The 19,838-nt window shown below is 40.3% G+C and overlaps 1 protein-coding gene across 1 annotated transcript in view; it reads right to left on the bottom strand.

Moving 5' to 3' along the window:
- Positions 1-19,838, bottom strand: part of ecpas (Ecm29 proteasome adaptor and scaffold) — a 114,535-nt gene that overhangs the window by 81,631 nt on the left and 13,066 nt on the right. Inside the window, exons 2-6 of the mRNA XM_043716135.2 lie at positions 17,740-17,870; positions 12,094-12,210; positions 9,967-10,085; positions 2,430-2,579; positions 516-669 (exon numbers count right to left, since the gene is read on the bottom strand). Of these exons, the coding sequence (XP_043572070.1) occupies positions 516-669; positions 2,430-2,579; positions 9,967-10,085; positions 12,094-12,210; positions 17,740-17,870 (671 nt within the window). The remainder of the gene's footprint in view (positions 1-515; positions 670-2,429; positions 2,580-9,966; positions 10,086-12,093; positions 12,211-17,739; positions 17,871-19,838) is intronic.

The raw sequence follows: 19,838 nt of genomic DNA, 5'->3' as shown, positions 1-19,838 counted from the left end.
TTTGTTCGGCAACACTCCCTCGGACCTTACCATTAAGTGATTAAATCCTGCTAAGATTTGCTTTCTCAAAATACAGCACCTCACATTTATCTAAATTAAACTCCATCTGCCACTCCTCAGCCCATTGGCCCATCTGATCAAGATCCCGTTATAATCTGAGATAACCTTTATAAATCAAATTTACTTCATAAATCAGTCAACAATTCAGCAGCATACGTTGCAGTAATGCAGAATGTTTTAAATCAATTCCTCTGCTCTGTTAGTAAGGACTAGCAACACAATAACAAACAGAAACGTTATTTCTTTTTGGTGAGTAAACAGATTTAAAATGTGAAAAGGAATTTTTCAACCATAGCACATCTTATGATAATTTCAAATCATTGATTCGCAAAATTGAAAGACTGGTTGTAATGCATATTCTATTAATGCTAACATATTTCAAGATTTATTAAATGATCAAAAATTAAAATACTTCATGCTGTAATTTAATTGATCTTCACCACAAATTCTATTACCTGTTCCAGCTGTTCAGGCGTCCATGGGTTATCACCAACAACACGCTTGGCTGCATAGGAACTCATGCCAGGTGGTGGCTGAGCAATACCACCACTACTGACACCTTGTTGTGGGCTCTGGTTCGGACGATTTTGAGGCTCACTCAACACAAACCTAAAACAGGAACCAAATATAAAATGCAACAAAACCCACTTATTTCTAGTAGCATTGTTACAATATTTCCATCTACAATCATCATTGCAAAAGAACCACACAGACCTATTTAAATTCAATAAGCAACTTTAACCATTTTACAAGATGCTCACTGATTTCAACAAAAAAATTTATACAAGCACATTTCAATGACAACTGGATTTTCCCAAAGCTTTTTTCCTATAGCTTATGTGGAGCCACTACGATAAATGCTCAACAAATTGGACTGTGCCCTCTTGTATCAAAACAAAACCCTCAAATTCCTCCCACCATACAATGCCCAAAATACAGATCTTACAGCCCAATCAAGCTCACAAATGTTTTGAGTGTGCCCACATGATACGCGGCAAAGATACTGAAGGCCACTGACCAATTGAGTGCAATAACCCAAACAAAATACCTGCTTCCAATATACATTCACATATCTGTACCATATATGTCATACTAGGTTTTGCACAGAAAACGTCAGTTGATCTACTGGGACACTAATGGAGAACACAACTACAGCAACCCTACCTATGACCCAAAAGAGTTTTCTTTTGCTCAAGAGAGCTTTTAGTTACAATGGAAATACAAGGGATTGAATAAAAGAGAATTACAGCAGTGGAGGCAATTCTGCTTATGTCTCTACTGACTCTTTGAAACAAGAGCTGCATTAGCTTCATATCTTTGTTTTTTCCTATCATCCCTCATCCTTAAATGGCTGTTCAAATGCCTTTTAAAATTACTTTGAAATTAGCTTCCACTACACTCCAGACCACAGTGACATTTCTAATTTTCCCTCCACCAATTCTGAATCATTGTCTTTTTGTTACAGACATGCTTGCCGGATAGAATTGGTTCCCTTCTATTTCACTAAAGCCTCTCAGCATCTTGAACAATCTCTATGAAGTCTAGCAACCTTCTCCATTCCAAGGAGAACTTTACCACCTCTCTTCTCAAATTCATTGCGTACACCTTGGTAAAGCTTCTCTACACCACCTCCTCGACCTTTACATCCTGAAGAATGATGCCCAAAATTGTCCATCTGAAGTCTAACAGCAGTAACAGAGCTGGGTCTCCAGATTCGATGCCGATTCAGAAAATCTCATTGTGTGTCAGCAATGAAGATTCACACACCAGTTCTGTTGCTTGAACTGTGTGACAAGGAATATTGTCACATGGAATTGAAAACCATAACTACCATTACTTTGTACTAAAAGACTGTGAAAGCACTATATTGTAGTAAATCTGACATCCATTTGATCCAACAATTTCTCCAAGCTTCCTGGTGACTAACAAGACAATTTGGCGAGAAACTGTGACTTATTACCAGGGTTCCTGTTTCTCCACCACTCAACAGCAGAAAGACATAATTCGCCATCAGCAGCATTCTCAAACTTGGAAATATATTTTTAAATTATTCTTCTCAGTAGCATTGTACAAGTAGAATTGTGAAAAGAACTGACATGTTTAATTATGAGCCTAGTACTGAATCAATTTAATCTTCTTTCAATGAATGAACCTATTCTTATGGATCAACTATGCCAAATAGCCTATGCTTAAATGTTTAAATTCAGACTAATTACAGTGTTGAAAAACAATACTGTTCAAATGCAAGATATTGAAATATTTTGTAGAACATAAGAAGAAAACAGAAGTTGTGGAGAATATGTCTTTGCTTTCTAGAACCGTACTAACAGACTTCAGTCGGGTAGAAGGAAGAACCTTTATATACATACCCATAAGGCATCAATAAAACGTCCAACATAAAGTCTAACAACTGCTGAACAATTTTAGGTTTCTCCCCCAAGTTGAAAATTGATGTTCCTTTGGTTTTCTCTGGTGGATATTTCACGTGATACAATGCTGGAATTAGCAACTGCATTAGGCTAGAAGACAAAGATTTTGATCTGATTTGTATCAATCCAAAAGATAAGTATAAAAGTTTACTTTTAAGGTGTAGCAAATGCATTTAAACTTTAAAAATTAGTGCAATATTTCAGTCTAACTGTTTTCAAATTTATTTTATAAAGCTCTTTGAAAAATGCTGAAGATCTATCCATACTCTGTCATTCACGCAGACCGTCTTTCATAATCACACTCTCTCAGACACACACACACACTCACCACACTCCTACCCATGCATAGCACTGTCATTTCTATGTTTTAAACCTTCACAAAATTTAAATCTTACAAACTTGTAAGTTGTTTATTCTTGGTTAATGAACTATCATGTGGATTGCATTGACAAATTGAGTTTTTTGTCATGTGCATCATTACGGAGTTGTAACTACCAAAAATAAGATTATGTGGATTTACATCCTTGGCCATTTGTCAGTAGCTTCTCAAACAAAGACACTATGAGAATTCAGCAGCTGATATATACTGTTTGAATTGTTACAATTGTTAAAATGGACTACTACTATTGAATTTATATCATTTGACTTTAATACAGGTGACTTGCATAAATTAAAAATGACTTTGAAAGGTCACTGACTGCAAGTGAGTGTTGTGATCACTTAACAAACTCCAGCAACCCACATGGAATGTACAAAACTGGCACTACTAGAAATACTGTTTTAAACAGGGAGCTCTGAAATCCAGTGAAGCACTAAGAGGTTTGCATCTTATTTTACTTGCAACTACATGATACATGTTCACATATTGGGAGCAGGTCATGTGTGAAGAGTTCAGTTTAAAAAAGGCAAGGCAGTTATACTTGGAACACATGATGTGGAGGTGCTGGTGTTGGACTGAGGTGGACAAAGTCAAAAATCACACAACACCAGGTTATAGTCCAACAGGTTTTTTTGGAAGTACTAACTTTCACAGCACTGTTCCTTCATCAGGTAGCTGTGGAGCAGGATCATGAGAACAGAAGTTATAGCAAAAGATCACAGTGTCATGCAATTGAAATAATATATTGAACAAGCCTAGATTACTGTGAAGTATTGTATCTTTTAGAATGGGTTGCAGGTTTCAGTTCATTAATATGTAAACCCCAGAACTTCTTTTAAGTCACATTCTTGAGATAACTTTTGATTTTATATAAAAAAAGGTGACAGCTCAGACAATGTATGAAAGCTGTGAGATTAGAGTATGTCTGTATCCCAATCTTGAGTCAGACTAGCTCTATTTCCTAAGCAGGAATTTATAAAATGTTATATGGACTGACTGCCTGCAGATTGCGTGTTTTTTGAGCAAAAATAGATTGTACCTGCAAACACAATTCTGCAAATGCAAATTCATCCCATAGACTTGTGAGAGTGTGAGAGTGTGAGCGCGCTTGATAATGTGTGTGAGAGACTCTAACGGAGTATAAGCCTGTGAGAGGATGTGTGCATGGTTGAGTGCGTGTGGGGGTGTATGTGTGTATATCTGAGAGAGAGCCTGCATGAGTGAATGAATATGTGTGTGTGTCGTATTTGCGTGAGAGAGCGAGCGAGAGTGAGAGAGAATGAGAGCGAGAGAATGTATAGTGTAGTGAGGTCACCTCTAGCGTGACATGAACCCAAGGTCCCAGTTGAGCCCATCCTCATGGATACTGAACTTGGCTATCAGCCTCTGCTCAGCCACTGTGTGTTGTTGCATATCCCAAAGGAGCATGCTTATCCAAAGATCCGAAGCTGAATGTCCCTGTCCGCTGACGTGTTCCCTGCCTGGGGGTGGGGGGATCATCCCTGTCTGGACAATTGTTGCTCAGAGTCCATTCATCCGTTGTCATAGTGTCTGTTTGGTCTTGCCAATGTACCATGCCTCGGGGCATCCTTGCCTGCAGAGTGAGAGATAAACAATGTACCTGCTGTTTACATGGTGGATGGTGCCCCCATGTGTAATGGAGGTAGCCGTGCCAACACTCTGATACATCTTGCAGTGGTTGCCATGACAGGGTTGTACACTGTTGTAGTCAATGTTGTCCTGAAGGCTGGGCAGTTTGCTGTGAAGAATGGTCTGTTTAAGGTTTGGCAGTTGTTTAAAGATGAGAAGTGGAGACTTAGGGAAGGTCTTGGTGAGGTGCTCATCCTCATCGATAATGCATTGCAAGCTACAAAGAACGTGGTGTAGTTTCTCTGCTTCTAGGAAGTATTGGACAACTAAGGGTACGCTATCGGTTGCGCCCCATGTCTGTCTCCTGAGGAGGTCACTACGGTCTCTCGCTGTGGCACATCGGAACTGGCAATCGATGAGTTGTGCTTCATACCCTGTTCTTATGAGGGCAGTGTTCAGCATCTTCAGATGTTCATCGCATTCCTCCTCATCTGAACAAATCCTGCATATGCATAGGCTTGTCCATGGCAGATGGCAATTTTAAATATGTTTAGGGTGGAAGCTAGTGAAGTGCAGCATCGTGAGGTTAACCGTGGCTTTGCGATAGGGTAAGGTACTGAGGTGCCCGTCCTTGATGGAGACACGTGTCCCCAAGAATGAGACAGATATTAAAGAGTAGTCCATGGTAAGTCTGATGGTGGGATGAAACCTGTTGATATCACTGTGCAGTTGTTTCAGTGACTCCTCACCATGGATCCAGAGGAAGAAAATGTTGTCAATATACATGGTGTGTAGTTAGTTGGAGGTCCTGTGCAGCAATGAAAACTTATTCAAACTTGTGCATGAAAATGTGGGCATATGGGGCTGCAAATTTAGTCTCCTTGGTGTTCCTTGTGTATGGATAAAGAACTGCTTGTCAAAGGTGAAAACGTTGTGATCGAGGATGAAGTGGATGAGTTGTAGGTTGGTGCTCAGAGATTGGCAGTTGTTGGTATTGAGTTCAGAGGCCATTGCCACAATGCCATCATTGTGGGGGATGCTGGTGTAGAGTGGCGAAACATCCATTGTGACAAGGAATGTTCCTGGTTCGTGGGTGCTGAGATTCTGTAAGAAATCTGACTGGTTGCGACAGAAGCTGGGGATCCCTTTACAAGGGTTTCAAGATGCCCTCAATATAGCCAGAGAGGTTCTCACACAGGGTTCCGTTGCCTGACACAATGGGACAACCAGGTGTGTTGGCTTTGTGTATCTTCGGAGGCAGTAGAAGCCCCTTCCGCATGACGTGTGTGGGATGAGAGTGCGTACGGTACCCTGAAGGACTGGTTCAAAAGTCTTGATCAATATGTTCAGTTCATTGGTGTGTTCTTTGGTCGGATCTGCTGGTAGTTGCCTGTGGTCTTTCTGGTTGTTCAGTTGTCAGTACACTTCCATGCAGTAGTCCATTCTATTCTGAAAGACAATAGCGCCCCCTTTATCTGCTGGTTTGATGACAATGTTGCTATTGATTTTGAGAGTATGGATGGTTTTGCACTGTGATCGGGTGATGTTTTGCTCTACCTTGTGGGAGTGGAAGATGAATCTGACATTTACACATTATCTGACAGTTTGAGCATACATGTCAAGCCCAGGATAGTGGCCCTCTAGAGGAGTCCAAATCGACTCCTCCTTTGGTCGCTTCACTATGGATCTCTCTGATGACTGTTCTGGTTCGTTGGTTGTCTCTTGGGATCGCTGCTCATATCTTGGAAGAACTCCCAGAGTGTAATTCGTCTGATGAATTCCTCCTTATCACTTTTTAAAAAATAAAACCTTAAGTTATCTCGAGAATGTGACTTAAAAAGAAGTTCTGGGATTTACATATTAATGAACCGAAACCTGCAACTCATTCTAAAAGATCAAAGATTTAGCAGCAATCTAGGTTTATTCGATACATTGTTTCAATTGCATGACACTGATCTTTTGCTATAAATTTTGTGTCGTATGATACTGCTCCACAGCTGCCTGAAGGGCAGCACTCTGAAAGCTAGTACTTTCAAATAAACCTGTTGGACTACAACCTGGTGTTGTGTGATTTTATACTTGGAATATACAAATAAGCCACATTTCAGTAGCTTGATTTGAGAAACAAAAACAAAAACAAAAAGGATACTAAAAGCGCTTCTCTCCCTCTCGATCTCAGAAACCAAAAGCGATATTGAGAAAATAATTTTTACCAAGAAATCCAGATTCTCTGCAAGCTTCACCATTCTAGAGGAAGCAGGACAACTGATGAAACTTTGGGGTCTCGAATTCATTCTCGCAACTCAAGAATTCTTAAAAACTGCCTGTACCTTCCTGTCCTGACACCCTTCTCCCCACTGTTCTTTTTAAGCTTATTACCTGTGTTGTATGTATGTGTTTGATGAATTTTAACTTATTTTTTGCTAGCTTAATATATAATAAAACTCCATTCTCTTTCACTCAACAAAACCTCTTCATTTTGATCTGGTTAACTAAGTTAAATTGAAGTGTGATACTTATGCTTGAAAACTAAATAAAAATATGTGTGACCAATGGAGGGCTTGTTAAAAAATTTAGAGGGGAACAGATTACCCCATCTAGCCTTGTTGCAACAATGTACAAGTAAATGACAGCTCATAAGGCACATTAGGGACTTGATATTTAAGAATACTACAACCCTCTGACCCTGGGCTGAAAATGTGTTGCTGGAAAAGCGCAGGTCAGGCAGCATCCAAGGAGCAGGAGAATCGATGTTTCGGACATGAGCCCTTCTTCAGGAATTTGACCCTCTGACCCTGGTCAAACTAATTTTAATCATAAATACAAATTTAGTCTGTGATAAATTAATACAAACTACATCCATAATATTGTTACTGCCAATTTGGACAAACTTAAAGGCAATTCATCAATATTGATATCTATTAACATCCTGGTCTCCAGAGTATAAAAATACTCAGAAATACTCAAGTGGAGAAGAAATATACAAGAATAGTAACAGCAATGAGATAGGACAGCTATCAGGAAAAACTTACTTTTCTTAAAAAGAAAAGGAAAGACTTAGGTGACCTGGGGCCCTCTTGTGACAAAGTGGCAGTGTTCCTACCCCTGGACTAGGAGGCCTGGGTTCAAGTCCCACCTGCTCCAGAAATGTGTAATAACATCTCTGAACAAGTTGATTAGGTTAAAAAAAAGTAGCCATCTTTAAAATTATGAATCGGTTCGGTAAATTGACGTGGTGAGCACATTCCCACTTATGGGCAAAACAAATAGCAAATTACCATGAATGCTGGGAAACAATCCTGGAGTTCTGACAAAAGATCATCAAACCAAAATGTTAACTTTGTTTTTCTCTCCACAAATGCTCTCAGTTCTAATGCTTTTTTCCAATACTTCCTGTTTTATATTTTGTTAATATTCATTGAAAGGAAGAAACAGCTTTAACTTTAGATACTTCCATGTCAACAAAGTCTGCAGAGGGTGACAAATTATAAATAGGAGACAGAATCAAATTTTTCTGTGGTATTAGATGAGGAAAGACTTCTGGGTAAGCTACCTGTTACTCTAGAGCAAAACAACAGGATTTTAAAAAAATATTTCTGTCTGAATATGGAGATGACAATTTCTTTTAACATATAATCAGATAGATGACAACTTTGACAACACAGTAGCAATGTCTGAGTCAAGGTTATGCGCACTGGCTATAATGGGGTAAAAGTACTATCAACAATTATGGTTTTATATTCACGTAGTAAGCCAGATAATTATTCCATAGTTGGTAAACTGTGATGTCGCCTTAATATCTGTGATTGGGGCATTGACCATTGTATGCTTCATGGTCTATTCTGACTGACTATAATCGCACACTAGAAACACTTTTTTAATTTAACTATCGACAAAGCCAAGTTAACGCTCATACAGCCCTAGAGATGACATTAAAATTCTAAAACATCTATGGCTTTTTATATAGCAACATTCCAACAGTTTTATGGGTTGACGGCACAGGGTGAAAAGTTAGAAAATATAAAACCTAGATTATAAAGTAAATTTTGAGAAGTTTTTTGTTTCAGTAGATAGAAAGTGAAATAATTTTTGAGGAGACAATTTTTACATATAACTCGATGTAATTTTTATGGTCCTAAAACAAAAATGCATAGGTTTGCAGCAATTATCTCAAACTGAAAGTTGAAGGTTTGTCAAAGATCACTGGTGACAGCAATCACTTGTTAGAATGATGCCTAGGAAATTCAATATCATAGGTGATGGATTGTGGGTCCTTGCTTGGTTGATGAGCTTGATCCTAGAATTGCATCCTCAAGTGATTGCTGTCACCAGTGATCACTGACAAACCTTCAACTTTCAGTTTGAGATAATTGCTGCAAGTCTATGCATTTTTGTTTTAGGACCACAAAAATTACATCGAGTTATATGTAAAAATTGTCTCCTCAAAAATTATTTCACTTTCCATCTACTGAAACATTTGGCAGATCCACCCCACCAACCTCCGCATGCATCACATCATCCTCCGCTACTTCTGCCACCTACAAACAGACCCCACCACCAGAGAAATACTTCCCTCCCCACCTCTATCAGCGTTCTGGAGAGACCATTCCCTCTGCGACGCCATCATCAGGTCCACGCTCCCCACCAGCCAACACACCACTCCTGGCACCTTCCCCTGCCACCGCAGGAACTGCAAAACCTGCGCCCACACCACTCCCCTCACCTCTGTCAAAGGCCCTAAAAGATCCTTTCGCATCCGACAGAAATTTACCTGTACCTCCACCAATGTCACCTACTGTATGTGCTGCACCCAAACTGATCTCCTCTACACTGGGGAGACAGGACGCTAACTTGCAGACCGTTTCAGAGAATATCTCTGGGACACCCACCTACCTACCAAGCCCACTGCCCCATGACTAAACACTTCAACTACCCCTCGCCCTCCATCAAGGACATGCAGGTCCTGGGCCTCCTCCATCGCCAAACCCTTGCCACTCCACGCCTGGAGCATGAACGCCTCACATTCTGCCTTGGGACCCTACAAACATATGGTATCAAGGTGGATTTCAAAGGTTTCCTAACTTCCCCTCCCCACACATTATCCTTGTCCCAAGTCACCAAACCCCACATTATCTCAGTCCCAAGCCACCAACTCGGTACCGCCCTCCTGACCTGTCCATCACCATTCCCATCTATATGCTCCATCCTCCTCTCCGACCTACCACCTTCTCCCTCATCTTTATCTACCTATCGCTTTCTCAACTACCATCCCCCCCCAAGCCCACATTCATACATTCATCCAAGGAAGTTGAAAACACTGAAGGCAATGCTTCCTTATGCTTCTATTTTCATTAGTATTAGTATCAGTCCAAGGAATTTCAATGAAATAATTAATCCTCTTCAAAGTACTTTCATAATGCTGACATTAAATCTTTCCAACCAAGATACTTTTTCTGACAGTCAAGTCTCCAACTATAACGTGCAATGCTGCAATGATGAATACTGCACCTGTCTTGCTGCGGCTGAGGCTTGCTTTCCATTGCGGTAACCAAGGATGGTGCTAATTCACATTGTTTCTCCACTGATAAACGGGGATATCCCATCTTGATATATATTATTGTAAAATTCTGGGATGTGCAAAACAACACAATTTGTTAAAGAGCATTTTATAAAAGCATTTTGTAAGGATTCAATGTTTGTGAGAAGATTTGTAGCTCGGGTGCTCGTTGTTGTGGTTCTGTTTGCCGAGCTGGGAATTTGTGTTGCAGACGTTTCGTCCCCTGTCTAGGTGACATCCTCAGTGCTTGGGAGCCTCCTGTGAAGCGTTTCTGTGATCTTTCCTCCGGCATTTGTAGTGGTTTGAATCTGTCGCTTCCGGTTGTCAGTTCCAGCTGTCCGCTGCAGTGGTCGGTATATTGGGTCCAGGTCGACGTGCTTATTGATTGAATCTGTGGATGAGTGCCATGCCTCTAGGAATTCCCTGGCTGTTCTCTGTTTGGCTTGTCCTATAATAGTAGTGTTGTCCCAGTCGAATTCATGTTGCTTGTCATCTGCGTGTGTGGCTACTAAGGATAGCTGGTCGAAACGACATGACCAGCTATCCTTAGTAGCCACACACGCAGATGACAAGCAACATGAATTCGACTGGGACAACACTACTATTATAGGACAAGCCAAACGGAGAACAGCCAGGGAATTCCTAGAGGCATGGCACTCATCCACAGATTCAATCAATAAGCACATCGACCTGGACCCAATATACCGACCACTGCAGCGGACAGCTGGAACTGACAACCGGAAGCGACAGATTCAAACTACTACAAATGCCGGAGGAAAGATCACAGAAGCGCTTCACAGGAGGCTCCCAAGCACTGAGGATGTCACCTAGACAGGGGATGAAACGTCTGCAACACAAATTCCCAGCTCGGCGAACAGAACCACAACATTTTGTAAGGAGTATGATACCATGTTGATAAACTTTTCTTGAATGTAATAAGTATCATAGTCACCCCACTACAAAGAGTTATAAATGAGTAGTAAAGAAGAACTGCTCTTTTCCATAGAGTCCAAGCAATCTCACTTCCAAAAATTGCAATAATGACAAGAAACTAAACTTTAAAAAAAAATCTGCTGGCAAATAAGGCCAGCATCAGGTGTCCCCAAGTCAGGGATATCACAAGCATTAACCTCAAGCCCAAAGTAAAACCACTGGGTCAATGATAACCATCAAATTTTCTCCCTGTCACTTCTCTAATTTCCTTCCTTTTTTACAAAGTTCATTCGTGGGCATCACTGATAACTATTTGTCCACCACTGGTAAACATGGGTGACTTTTTTCTGGGTATAGTCCCTCTGTTGCCAGTAACCTCTGGTGGCGAACCACAGAAATACCATAAAACACAAAGGTCATTTGCCCCATTGTCTCTGTGCTGGCTCTCCAAAGGAGCAAACAGGACTGCATTCCTTGCAGTTATTCTTCACTTAAAAATGAAGGCACTTATATTGGAAGGCTATTTGACTGCAGAGGGAATACCTGCTGAATCCAATCACATTCACAACCAACACAAGAACACTAAAATTAGGAATAGGCCCTTGTGCTTGAGTCAGATTTGCCTTCATTTAAGACCACGGTTAATCTGATTATGGTCTCAACTCCAACCCCACATCCCCATCGCATTACCCTCGATTCCTTTGTTGATCATCAAGCTATTGAACATAGCCTTGAATGTATTCAATTATCAAGCCTACACTGCTCCTGGGGAAGAGAATTCTACACAATAATAAACCTTTGAGAGAAAAGCATTCTCCTCACCTTTGTCTTAAATAGAAAATCCCTCATTTTTAAACTGTGTCCCCTAGTTCTAGGCTCCTCCTTGAGGGAAATATCCTCTCAGCATCCATCCTGTCAAATGCTTTTATGCACCTGATGTTGATGTAACCAATTATTTCAACATTTTTTAAACATCTATAATATATAAATTAGGGAGGTTACATTTCCTCTAATTTCCCCAGCTGCTGCACAGACCTTTGTAATTGGTGTGCAGCAGCAGCTGGAGAAAGCCTAAGTGAGTGTGTTGGCACAATGATCAGTGATCATGGACCTTCGAAGCGGATGAGTGGCTGGTAGTTACTCACTGTGACGAAGGAAACAGCAGCAGGATCCTGATACTGAACCAATAGTGTTTCCACTGGTAATTGAATTTTAGGTCGACTCTTAATACGCTTGTTGAGATGAACTAACAGTTCCATGACCTGAATTTGAAAACAGAGAAGCTGCTTAATTTACTGTAACTATTACTTGTATGTACATAAAACATTTGCTTCGTACACAAATTTAAAAAACCATTGTTTCTAGCTCTATCTGTTGATGGGAGTGGGACTAGATACTGTTACTGTTTCAAACTTACTGACGAATAATGTTCAACATAAAAGCCATAGCTTTGCACAAACTGAAATCATAAGTTGCATTTAGGAACGGGTACAATCAAATAATTTTTATATTGAAAATGATTTTTATTGAAAGGGTTGAAAGCATACAAGATGGCTGAATAGTTTGATAAATTTTCATAAACTGAAAACTGCAAAGTCATAAGAAAGGAGCCGGCTGTCTGGGTGCAGCCCACAGACAAAGTTCGTTTAAATTAGTGCAAATGCTTCACCCCTGAACCATTCACAAACATCCAGATGCGATCTGTTATTCAGGTAGGTGTGGGCCAAGCTGTTCAACTCAATCATTTTGGACAATGGACGCCAGCTGAGAATGGGATTCCACCCGCCACAAAATCTAATCATTTTAAACAACAGACCTAGAAATGCAGGTTCCCCAGCTTGATGGGACGATATTTGGTAAATGGCCTGTTTGTAAATGGAGGGCATGTGATAAACTAACCCTTTGTATTGAAACAAACTGCTTTTCCAGTGTCAAAGAGTCAAGATCAGAAAGACCATAGGTTGGTAAAATTAAGAAGATAGTTTGCACTTCCTCATTCTCTCCTCAGCCATTCCATGGGCCTGTGTCCTGCTTATGTACAACCACCCAAATACCACAAGCAATATCTTCAACATAAACAAAACAGCTGCTGATTGCAGAAGAGAGGGATCATCCGACATGTCTTTGAATTGTCTCAAAGCAGAAACTGTCCAATGAAGCAATTTGCAATATCTGTATACCACTGATCTTTTTGGACTCAATTTAACCTATGCTCCCTGCTCGAAATTTACATTTATATGTGAGACTGCCTCGAATATATGAGAGTTAGAGCATTTCTAATGCTTATATATAGCTCGGAAATTAAGCACAAATTCTAATTCCTTGTTGATGTGTTTCATATAGTGAATAACAAACATTTAAATTGATAAACAAATTATTTTAAAAACATCTGTTGCTGTTGACCGTACAATGGAAAGAGAGGGAAGCTATTTAACCCCACCATACCATAACACAGGATGCATGTATAAGTCATGGATGGCTGTTAAATATACAATAGCCGTGTGAATCAAGCTGCAAAACCAACTGATAACATGGCTGTTATGTTATTAGACCAGCGATACTGAAGATTATCAATCCAGAGAAAGTGAAAGGAAACTGAATAATGGCAGTTTGGAAATTTTAATTCCATTAAAAATTTCTGGAAACAAATTAGTATCAGAATTAGGAGTGGCCATGAAGCTATTGGATTGTTGTAGAAATCCAACTGGTCCTCTCGTGTCCTTTCTGAGCCATTTTTACCTGATCTGGCCAAGTCCTGTTGATCTGAAATGCTCTCTAAAGTGGTCTAACAATATACCCAAAAATAGGCTACTGCAAGTAATCTTATCATTTTGTGGAGTGCAGCAATTTAACAACAAATCCCGTTGCTACATTCCCAGGGCAATAATGACCGGACAATAAATGATATCACTGTTATTTGACATAATGTCTCAATGCTGTACTTTCTATCTTGTTTTAATGAATTTCATTTGTTGAGAAAAAGAAACTGGGGACAAGAAAATTTAAAAAGGAACATCTTTGTACAATAATTACATGGGTCTTTTCCACAAAGTGTTGCTAAATCTTGTTCGTCATCATGCAATATTTCATTAATTAGTCACAATAGGGATTATCTTCTTTCAATTAACATTAATACAAATGGGGTGGCATGGTGCCTCAGTGGTTAGCACTGCTGCCTCACAGCGCCAAGGACCCAGGTTCGATTCCATGCTTAGGTGATTGTCTATGTGGAGTATGCACATTCTCCCCATGCCTGTATGGGTTCCCCTCGGGTGCTCCGGTTTCGTCCCACAATCCAAAGATGCGCAGGTTAGGTGGATTGGCCATGCTAAATTGCCCATAGTGCTCAGGGATGTGTAGGTTAGGTGCACTAGTCAGAGGTAAATGTACAGGAATGAGTTTAGGTGGGATACTCTTAGAAGGGTCAGTGTGGACTTGTCGGGCCGAAAGGCCGGTTTCCACATTGTAGGGATTCTAAAAAAAAACTTTCAGAGGACAGGTTTTTCTGACAAAGTACTATATTGGTCTTTGCCAAAGCCACAGAATATCCAAAATCCTTTACTGAACTAAGACCTTCCATTTTTAGTGAATCTGAGAAAGATCAACGAGGCCATTTATGCATTGAACCACGGGAGATGGAAGAGATTCAGATGAATATTTTGGGTCAGCTTTTACTGTGGAGAAAGAAATGGAGGCAAGAGAACATTACAGAAGCGACAGTGCAGGAGAGGTCTTTGAAAACATAAAGGTGGAGAAATCTCCGAGTCCTGATCAAGTGTATCCCAGGATGTTGTGGGAAGTTAAGGAAGAAATTGAGGGGTGCCAGGAGAAATACCTGTATTATTTATAACCATGGGTGAGGTGCCAGAGGATTGGAGGTGGCTGATGTTGTGCCTTTATTTAGGAAAGGCTATATGGAGACGCTTGAGAAGTGTAGACTCCGAGGCTTACATCGGTGGTAGGTAAGTTGTCGGAGGTGAATCTGAGAGATAGGATTTACATACATTTGGAGAGGTAAGGACTGATTAAGGATAGTCAGCATGGTTTTGTGTGAGGGAAATCATATCTCTCAAACTCAATTGAGTTTTTTGAGGAAATAACCAGAACGATTGATATGGGTAGAGTAGTAGAAGTGGTTTATATAGACTTTAGTAAAGCCTTCAACAAGGTTCAGCATATTAGATTAATTGTTAAAGTTAGATCACGTGGAATTCAGGGTGAGCTTGCCAATTGGAGACAAAATTGGCTTGTCAGCAGGAGAGATAGGGTGACGGCGGAGGGTTGATTTTGGGACTAGAGGTCTGTGACTAGCGGTGTTCCACAGGGATTGGTACTAGGTCCACTTTTGTTTACCATTTGTATAAATGATTTGGATGAAAATATTGGAGGCTTAGTTAAAAGTTTGCAGATGACACCAAAATTGGGGCTGTAGTGTACAGTGAAGAAGGTTATCTAAGATTACAAAGACATCTTGATCAATTGGGTAAATGAGCTAATGGAGTAGCAGATGGATAAATACAAGGTTTGTTTTACCAAAATGCAATACAAGGGCAGGATTTATACAGTTAATGGTAGGGCCCTGAGAAGTGTTGTAGGATGGAGAGACCTAGAGGCTCAGGTACATAATTCTTTGAAATTAGCATCACATGTAGACAGGCTAGTTAAGAAGGTAGCTCACATGCTTGCTTTCATTGCTCAAATATTTTGCGTATAGGAGTTGGGAAGTCATGTTGAGGTTGTACAGAACATTGGTGAGGCCTCATCTGAAGTACTGTATGTGGTTCTGGCACCCTGTTATAGGAAGGATAGTATTAAACTAGAGAGGGTTCAGAAAACTTTACTAGGATTTTGCTGGGAATGGTGGGTTTGAGTCATAAAAATAGGCTGGATAGGCTGAAACCTTTTTCACTGGAGCATAGGAAGTTGAGGGGTGACCCTGTATGGGTTTCTGAAATCATGAGGGGCACAGATAAGGTGAATAGCAAAGGTCTTTTCCCGAAGGAGTTCTAAACAAGGGGGCGTATTTTTAAGATGAGAGGAGAAAGATTTGGAAAGGACATAAGGGGCACTTTTTTTTTACACAAAGAGTAGCTAGCCAATGGAAGTAGCGGCTGCAGGTACAATGACAACATTTAGGATAAATACATCAATAATAAAGGTTTGAAGGGATATGGGCCAAATGTAGGCAAGTGAGACTAGTTGGACAGAAGGGTCTATCTCTATGCTGTATGACTATCTACAGTATTGAAAATGCCTTACAGACTTAGTCAATCGACAAATGGACAAATTAATGTAATCAGTATTCATTTTGGAGTTGTATCTTTCATCTTTTTGGAAAACTGAATAGAACCTTCTCATCCCCAATTTTACAGGGGTGGTGGTGAGGTAATGGCAATTTCACTGGACTAGCAAAACCTGCACCCACACCTCCTCCCTCACCTCCATCCAAGGCCCCAAAGGAGCCTTCCACATCCATCAACGTTTCACCTGCACATCCACCAATGTCATTGGTGGATGTTATTGTATCCGTTGCTCCCGATGCGGTCTCCTTCTCTACATTGAGGAGACTGGACGCTTCCTCGCATGTCCGGGACACCCGCAACAATCAACCCAACGCCCCGTGGCCCAATATTTCAACTCCCCCTCCCACTCTGCCGAGGACATGCGGATCCTGGGCCTCCTCCACCGCCGCTCCCTCACCATCCGATACCTGGAGGAAGAATGCCTCATTTTCCGCCATGGAACACTTCAACCCCAGGGCATCAATATGGACTTCACCAGTTTCCTCATTTCCCCTCCCCCCACCTTACCCCAGTTCTAACCTTCCAACTCAGCACTGTCCTCATGACCTGTCTGCCAATCTCCCTTCCCATCTATCTGCTCCATCTTCCCCTCTGACCTATCACCTCCATTCCCACCCCCATTTACCTATTGTACTCTTTGCTACCTTCTCCCCCTCACCATTTATCTCCCTACCCTGGAAGCTCCCTGCCTCCATTCCTGATGAAGGGCTTTTGCCTGAAACATTGATTTTCCTGCTCCTCAGATGCTACCTGACCTTCTGTGCTTTTCCAGCACCACTCTGATCTAAACTCCAGTAACCCAGGGGCCCAGGTTAATGTTCTGGGGTCATGGGTCTGAATGACAACTAATTGTTATAACGACATATCTGATTTAGTAACATCTTTTAGGAAATCCGCAATTCTTACCCTGTCTAACCTACATGTTTCTCCAAGCCCTGAGCAATGTTGCTGACTCTTAACTGCCCTTTGGGCAATTAAGAATAGTCAATAAACTCTGGCCTCGCTCTTGATGCCTACATCAAAGAAGAATGAATAAGAAATTACTTGATCTGATTTAGAAAGCTGTTTCTGTCAGACTAATCACCTGTGTGGGACTTCAAACCTGATATCCTAGTCACCATTAAGACCATCCATTTCCTCGTGGCCTATTTCACCATTACTGACTTTCTTCTCTGTATTCGAGGGTTTAAGTTCATCTGCAAGATTGTTTTTGGCATTCTATCCCACATACCTGTCTCTAGCAAGCTTCAGTAGCCCTGATCTCCAAAGGTTTCAAATTTAAAATCTTTCTCATCTGCAAGTTTGTCCGCAGTCTGATCTCTCACTCTACCACTGCAAACTTCTTCAGATCTATTCACAGTAAGAAAACTGAAAAATGATCAAGCCCAGTTCCTTTATTAATTTTCACAAATGGAAACAGGTAATACCATTTAAATATAAAATGTTAGGCTATAACTTTTAACAACAAAGAGTGTAATATAAACTTACTTTTTTACGCACTCCTTCCTGAACACTAGACAGCTTTAGCAGAACAGGAGGAAGAAATTTTGAGATTATGTTTTGCAGTTGCTCATCTGTTTCAGCAAGGCCAAGGCGCATAAAGACTCGTTCAAGTTGATCTAAAACATATGAAACAAAATTCAATACTTCATACAATATAGGTCATTAATTAGGTACACTGTTTACAAACAGACTGCAGATAGCTTATAACTTAAATAGCTTGTAATGTCAATTCTTTCCAAATAGGTCTGTCCTGATAGGTTGAAATTCATCTTTTGATAATGAAAAATCCTTTGTCATTCAAGGAATCTGTCACCTGATTAATTTCTGATCCGAGGATTGCAGGGATTTTGACAAATTCAAGATATTTGGACACCATTTCAAGATTACTTAATTTAGGTATAACACAGTAATCTGCAATTTGGAATGTTTGGAGGTGGGGGTGGCAAATCATTTCTGGATTTCAGAATTTTCTATTTCATAAAGTTAGAATGCCTAACCACAAGTCTATGAACCAGGTATAAATGTATACATAAAATGTGCCAAATTAAGACATTTAACAATTTTGAAATTCATTCTTCTGAAATATGGCTGATCCTAGATGTCCTCATACACATGGCTGCAGAATAAACAATATACTCCTTTATAAATGTCCTTTAAGACTTGCAAACCTTCACCTTCTTCATTTGGAAGACACCTCACTTCCAGCTATTTCAAGTTCTTACCTTACCTGTAGTCTGTATTCTGATGCTTCCCAAATGGGATCCATTTTAAAACACACACCCACATCTTTCCACCCTGCTTCTCTTGCTTCCCAACCTTTTGGTCTAGTTGGAAATGCATGTTAAACAGAGTGGTCAGCCTGGGTTCAGAAGCAGAAACACAGCAAGTTTAAAACCACTGGTCATCTTCCCAGCAGCCATAAGGAATGCCAGTTTTTCCCCACACTGAGACACAGAAATTGGTCATTCACTGAGTTATACATGCCTGTGATCATGCACAGAATCTGATAACATCTTGAAGCAAACCTTGGCCACCAATTGTTTTAGAACCTCCTTGTCAGTACACTAAGGCCTTATTCTGCCAAAACTGACAGTCAGTATGCAACAACCACCCCACATTTAAATAAAATCATGAATCGGCATCTTCGCTCATCAAAGTGAAGTTTGGACCTAGAATATCAAGAACCACATGGACAACCTTGACAGTGACAGCAAGCCCCATTCACCCCACATGTCGAAGAGTTTGCAGACTATCAGCCATTTCAGAACCCACTGAACCTGAGTGGAAGAATTTCAAGGAACACCTCAAGAAGGTGGTACACTTGACTACCTCTTGGTGTGTCAAATTGGTGCATAAATATCCCAAGCAGACTTGGCACTCATTGCTACGAGTGTTTTTAAAGCTTAATGAGAACTTTGGGCTCATGGTCAACTCTTTGCCATTTGTTTCAAGGGCTTTTGCAGCACTGAGTGTTATGTCTGAAAGTGGCAAGGACCTGCAGACAAACATCCCAGGCAGATGCTCTGGACTAAGGATATTACAATTTATGTATAAATGTACAATGTTAAATCAAGTGGTGTGCAGATCAATTTCATTTCATGAACAATGTATTATTCTGTGACCAAGACAGAGCTAGTCTCATTAAGATTACAATTCCTATTTTTAAAATAAACAGGTTCAAAAGTAAACTAGATATTAACTGTTTTTGGTCAGATACTACAAATTGGATAATGGTGGTAAGTTTCAGACAGCATGTAACAATTAATCAGCAATAAAGCAAAGGAAAAGATATGGATTGTGCTGTCTTTGCATGCTGTACATATTTAAATGATATCAGTGAATGCTGTGCAGCAATAATCACTAAGTCTATTAATATATGGTTTTAAAAGCATCATGTTATAAATGTAATAAAATATATTATTTCTATATGTATGTGGAAAATATTATTTCCCATAGTCAACTCCTGGGAGGGAAATAAATTTACTTCACTCCTGTAGGGCAGTTATATAAATAAATCTGTGCATGTGCCATGCGGGGGAGGCAGTTGAAGAGAACAGCTGTTTACCTACAATATCTACTGCACA

Source organism: Chiloscyllium plagiosum, unplaced genomic scaffold (genome assembly GCF_037043375.1).
Source record: "Chiloscyllium plagiosum isolate Xiang-an unplaced genomic scaffold, Cpla_swu_hap1 HiC_scaffold_2, whole genome shotgun sequence".
NCBI lineage: Eukaryota > Metazoa > Chordata > Chondrichthyes > Orectolobiformes > Hemiscylliidae > Chiloscyllium > Chiloscyllium plagiosum.
The sequence above is the reverse complement of the archived record's forward strand: the minus strand, read 5'-3'. Positions and strand labels throughout refer to the sequence as shown.